This window comes from Rhincodon typus, chromosome 7, assembly GCF_021869965.1.
Source record: "Rhincodon typus isolate 14 chromosome 7, sRhiTyp1.1, whole genome shotgun sequence".
Taxonomy (NCBI): domain Eukaryota; kingdom Metazoa; phylum Chordata; class Chondrichthyes; order Orectolobiformes; family Rhincodontidae; genus Rhincodon; species Rhincodon typus.
The window spans coordinates 9,288,006-9,293,999 of record NC_063338.1 but is presented as its reverse complement, the minus strand read 5'-3'; the positions used below and the strand labels follow the sequence as shown (position 1 = coordinate 9,293,999).

Genomic DNA, 5,994 nt, shown 5'->3' with positions numbered 1-5,994 from the left:
GGGTGCAAGAGGTTGTGTGGGATTCAAATCCCCCTGCAGGTCGGGCTGGGGCGCGGCCTGTGTGTCTGGAGTATGCCTGATCAGGTTGATGATCGACACAAAGAAAAAAAATCTTCCCATGTGCGCCGGTGACAAGAGTGGGCCGGAGATTCCCACGTGCCCCGTCGCAGAAATTGGGGCCAGGAGACCGCGTCGTGCGTTGCCGCAGCAACCTGAGCTCCCCAGGCGACCTGTGAAACGCAACACGTGCCCCTCCGCACCGCACTGACTTGCCAGGACGTGACCATCCTGCCAGTCTTCTTGGTGTCTCCAGCGCTCCGTCACACTCCTGCGTTGTGTGTTGACTGCACTGCACCCAGCTCCTAACTTGGTGCTGTCCTCGAATTTCGTTGCTGCAAATGGCAAACGGTGTTGGGCCAGCAGGCTGTGAACCGAGCGGCATTTGGCACCCTCGCTTCCGCCCTTTATTTTGACCCCCCTCCCCTCTTGGGCTGCGTCTCTGGACCAGAAGTTGAACGCTGGTTGAAATTGTGTCAGACTGAGGCGCAGAAACAGGCCGTTCGGCCTGTGCTGTCTCCTCACGCTTCACGACGTGAGAACGCTAAACTCCACACTGCGGCGCACTCTTGTTCACCGGGCACCGTTGCAAGGATCACGCCAAGATCAGTGCCGCGCCAGCTGGCTGTCAATCTCAGCGAGGTGAAAGATTGCCGGCACTTCACCCCCGAGCCCTCCTTGTGGCTCCAGCCAGGAAGGAGCCGGTGACACCAGAGATGAGCCGTGTCCTCGTCATCTGTGTCCTAACCGCTTCCATCCACCTTAGTTTTCCGATTGGACAGCCCGTCACACTTGCTTAATCCTAACCTAGTGTTCCGGGAGTCACGCACTGCGTCGTCTTTTTTTTCAAATGTTCATTCACGGGATGTGGGCCCCTTATTGCCCATCCCTAATTACCCAGAGGGCAGTTGAGAGTCAACCACGTTGCTGCGGGCCTGGGGTTTGGGGTGGGTCACATGTAGGCCAGACCAGTTAAGGATGGCAGTTTCCTTCCCTCAAGGGCATGACCGAACCGGATGGGTTTTTCCCGACAATCGGCAATGGATTCGTGGCCATCATTTAAAATCTTAATTCCAGCTTTTTCCGTTGAATTCAAATCTGCAGCTTTAGTCTTCGAACCTGGGTCCTCAGAACATTACCCGGGTCTCTGAATCAATAGTCCAGCGGTAATACCGGTAGGCCATTGCCTCCCTGTGGCAGTGACCGTGCAACGTGGTGCCAACCAGTACCCATCTTAGAGGGGCACACTGTCTTTCAACGTCATGAACTGGGACCATGGGGAGGGAAGGGAGTTAGCCACATGATTCAAAATGGAGCGTACAACGCTCCCCATCTCCAGGTTCAAGTGACTGAAGCTCGGAAACTTGGATTTCCTGGCCGTTTTTCTCTCTCTCTATCTCTCTCTCTCTCTCTCTGTCTCAATCTCTCAATTGAACACAGAGTGAGCTATTTCTTTTTGACTGAATTTAATGGCAGAAAATGTCACCCCACCCCATGGCCCCCTGGCCTCTCAGATCCGAAATGACGATGAATCACCTTGGTGGGTTGGGGGTGGGGGGAGCGGATGGGGGGCTGGGTGGGGGGGCGCGCGTGGATAAGAGTTGGCATGGGGAAGCGAGATCTGCCTGGCCGCATATTTCTCCCAAAGCTCAGAAAGCCGATTGACCGGGTAACGGTGGTGCGGCGGCACGCGGGATCTTGCTGTGTGCGGGTTGGCGGCCAGGGGTGGGGTGGGAGTGGGGCTTCGGGATGACGTGAGGTCGTGCCAGGTTCCGCGGCGACGCACAAGAGTCTTTTTGACATGTTCCCCCCACCCCCCAACACCCCCCGCCCGCTCCCTTTTGCAAACGCAGGCATCGACTCACCAACTGGCATCGACTTCTCCGGTGTGGCGACCACCTCTTTCACCGTGCACTGGCTGCCCCCCAAAGCCCGCGTCACCAGCTACCGGGTGCGGCACCAGCTCGAGGGCAGCACCAGGCCCAAGGACGAGCGGGTGCCGGCCTCCCGCACCTCCCTGCTGCTCACCAACCTGGCCCCGGGCTCGGAGTACGTCGTCAGCATCTACGCCTACAACGGCCGGCAAGAGAGCCTGCCCCTGGTTGGCCAGCAGTCCACAAGTAAGCCGGGGCGACGCGAGGCCCCTTGCGGCCGCATAGCCGGGCCCAACCTCTCGGGCGCTGGCCCGCGCCCGTGGGTGGATCAGGCGTTTGGTGGGGTGGGCACGGTTTGGTGGGGGAGGGGAGGGGTGGTGGGTAGCGTTGGTGGTTGCGGGAAGCTGGCCTACGCCCAGCGGCACCCACTGGGAGGGAGGCTGAAGGGTTGGGGGAATGGGGGCGGGGTGGGTGGGGTTCAGGCCAAGGGGCAGTGCGAGGCCTCATGTTGACGCCTGAACTGGGCCGCACTAGAATTGTTTTCAGCGCTGATGCTTCTTGACGTGAGTGGCCGTGACAGAGAGAGACAATACCAGAGCTCGACGTCCATCCTGCATCCCGTAGTTTGCACGGTATAACAGTCCCGACGTTCCCATTGCGAATCGTCCTCCCTCCGGCGGCTCGCGGACGCAGTGGCTTCAGCAGACTGGAGTAATCAAATGCGATCAAAACGGATTCAGTCACCCCCAGCGTCCAACGAGCCTGTTCACGGTCAACGCTGACTGGGCTCGAGAGGGGTCGGACAGAGGCCCTCCTGGAGAATTTTCTCCAGTAATTTTTGTTTTTTTGCCTTCCCAAACAGTACGACTGTGAGAGGGAAGGGGAGGGGGCCGCTGTGGGGTTAGAGAAGTGTTCCGTCTCGTGAGGTGGGGGACAGGCTCACAGGCCCCTCACCCCCCTGCCCTCCGCCCTGCGCCTCATGTTTTAATGCGAGCCACTTCTTTCTCCAGTCTCCGATTCTCCGACTGACCTGGAATTCACCCGTTCCACGCCCAAGAGCCTTACCATCAGCTGGAAGCCACCACCCGTGACTGTTAAATTCTACCGTATCGCTTTCGGAGAGTCAGGTACGTGCCTCTGTGCAGTCGCTGTGCGAGGGAGCATGGCCGTCCGGGGAAAGCTGTCGACATGGGGACTTTCAGTCGTTGCAAAAGGATCCAACTCAGCATTGACCTGGTACCTTCCTTGTTAAGACAGGCAGTTCTGATCTGGACACCTCACCTTACACAGGCTACGTTTGAGAGAGAGAGGGGGAGAGAGAGAGATGGCAGCCCAGATATAGACTCGTCACGCCATACAGCACGGGAAAAAGCCATTCGGCCCAACTCGTCCATGCTGACCAGGTTTCCCAAACTGAACTAGAGATAACACAGTTATCTGTGACATTTCAGAAATGCCTTCAGAAGGGTCCCGACCCGAAAATGTCAACTTTCCTGTTCCCCTGATGCTGCCCGGCCTGCTGTGTCCCTCCAGCTCCACACCGTGTTATCTCAGACTCCAGCATCGGCGGTTCTTGCTATCCCAAACTGGACTAGTCTCGTTTTGTGTTTGGCCCATTTCCCTCTAAACCTTTCCTATCCGTGTCCCTGTCCAAATGTATTTGAAATGTTGAAATTGAGCCTGTCTCTGCCTTGTCCTCTGTCAGTCCATTCCATGCACGTGCCACCCTCAGTGTGAAAATGTTGCCCCTCAGGTCCCTTTTAAACCTTTCCCTCTCTCACCTTCAGCCGATGCCCTCAAGTTTCGGACTCCCCTACCCTAGGAAAAAGACCCTAACTGTTCACTCTATCCATGCCCCTCGTGATTTTATAAACATCAATAGGGTTACCCCCCCGACCCCTGACTGCTGCTAAAAAGGTGAGAAGGTGGGCATTTTGAGAAAGATTGGGAAGCGTCGTCGCAGGATCCAGTGGGGAGAGGCTGGGAATGAGGAACCTAGAGGCCGCAGAAGGAGAACTCGGGCCTACCCATCGAGGATCCATTTTGATGCAATGCACACAATTCCACCACCCCAACCCCCCAACACCCCCCCCCCACCAACCCCTGGGCCGGGCAAGGCCAGAGGGGCGAGGTGGGGAGGGAGTGGTAGTAGTGGATGGATGGATGGACAAATGGAGCTGGAGGAAAGCCAGCAGTGGCTGGCAAAGGCCGCGAGTATGTCTTAACCTGGAGCTCTATCTCTCTCTCTCCATCTATCTCACTCGACTGAGCAATGAAATTCGAGGCCACCTCAGGTTGGCTGAAGAATCTGGGGCCTGCGTTGTAGTGCTGCCGCCTTCTCTTGCAGGCGAAGTGGGGGGGAAAAGTAGGCCCAAAGCAGGCCTCAGGCTCCTTGTGCGCAGCGAGCCTGCTTCGCGCCCCGGAGGCCCGCTGAGCGTCCCTGATCAACATGGCAGCTGGCATGCCAGAGGTTGGTGCCCCCTAACCCCCCAGTCATGTTGTGGTTGACGCTTGATCCTTTTGTTTACTTCCGGGGGGTTGGGGGGGAGAAAAGGGATTTTGAGTGGAGTGAAGGCAGCATGCCCCACAATGCTTTACCCACGTGTACCGTAATGTAGTTATCCTGTGGCATTCAGTGACCCGCACGTACTTTTCCTGTTAACCCCTCCCCCCCACTACTCCCTGCTCTGGCACAGGAGGCCGTGGACCAGTGAAGGAGATAACCGTACCGGGGGCCGATTCCACTGCCACCATCTCCGGCCTGCGCCCGGGCACCGAGTACACGGTGACTGTCTACGCCGTCACCGGCCGCGGAGACAGCCCGGCGACCAGCAAGCCAGTCGTGGGCTCCGAGAAGACAGGTAAGCACGGTGCGAGGGGTCAAAGTTCAAGGCCGTTTGGGGTTTTGAAAGGAACACACAGAGAGAGAGAGAGAGGCCTGTTCATCAGCTGCACCTCTCCACGAAGGGCAAGCCGACCACCTGCCCCTTTCCCCATGGCCCTAATAGTTTTCACTCGGAAGTATTTCCCCGACTTCCTGAGGTCAATAAAACCAGTCAATCGAAAAGATCTGGCTCCTCCATCCCTCTGGGCCAACACGTTCCGGGCCGTGACGAAACCGGATGTGTAATGAAAACAAAAAAAAAACCACAGGTTGGCAAAGTTCCCGTCTCTTTGCCTGGTCTCGTCGACCATCTTGAACGAGTATGTTCTGACAGCAGAATGGCACACTGTGCGCACGTGGGTAATGCGTTTTCCTCAGACTGGTAACCGGTCGCATCCAGTCACGCCCAGACTGAAGCTCACCCGGCCGGAGGAAATGACCTCCCAAGGGATGCCAACGCGGGGAGGGAGTCACAGGTGTGTGTCGCCGCCCTGGGGTCATAGGAGGTCTCTTTGTGGGACGGGCCGTCTGACCGTATGGGTCACGGGACGGGGATGGTGGTGGTGTATGTGGGGGTCGCAGCGTATCACTGCGGGTTCATGGGAAGGCCCTCAGTGGAGGGACGGGGGTGAGCTCCCATTGTTTGGTACCACGGGCAGTCTCTAGGGCAGGTTGGGGGGGGGGGGTGGGGGGGGGTGGGGGGGGGGGGGAGTTGGTTGGTGAGTTGGTAGGGGGGCAAACTTGGTCTCTCGTGAGCAGCCAGCGCGGACAGGACAGGGCGAATTTGCTCGCAGGCCTTCTCTGATGGCAACCTCCGCCATTTTCATTGTTTCCCTTCCCCCACCGTCTCCCATTTTCTCTCTCTCTCACTCTCTCTCTCTCTCTTCCCTGCCCCCCACCTCTCTCTCTGTGCCTTTTCTCCCCCCTCTCTTCCAGAGATCGACATGCCCACTTCATTGAAGGTGAAGGAAGTGCACGACAACAGCCTGACCATCAGCTGGAAGCCCCCCGTCGCCCCGGTGACCAGCTACAGAGTCACCAGTGCCCCGAAGGATGGCATCGGCCCAGTGATATCTCACACCGTCCCGGCAGGTCAGTCTCCAGAGGCGCCAGTCCGACGCAGGACCAGGGCTAATGGGGTCGGTCGGTGACCTGGCAACGTCTTACTGTCACTCCTGC

The 5,994-nt window shown here is 58.0% G+C and overlaps 1 protein-coding gene across 1 annotated transcript in view; it reads left to right on the top strand.

Annotated features, from left to right (window-relative positions):
* Nucleotides 1-5,994, top strand: part of fn1b (fibronectin 1b) — a 90,686-nt gene that overhangs the window by 56,603 nt on the left and 28,089 nt on the right. The window contains exons 28-31 of the mRNA XM_048598615.1: nt 1,911-2,177; nt 2,942-3,058; nt 4,628-4,792; nt 5,752-5,927. Of these exons, the coding sequence (XP_048454572.1) occupies nt 1,911-2,177; nt 2,942-3,058; nt 4,628-4,792; nt 5,752-5,927 (725 nt within the window). The remainder of the gene's footprint in view (nt 1-1,910; nt 2,178-2,941; nt 3,059-4,627; nt 4,793-5,751; nt 5,928-5,994) is intronic.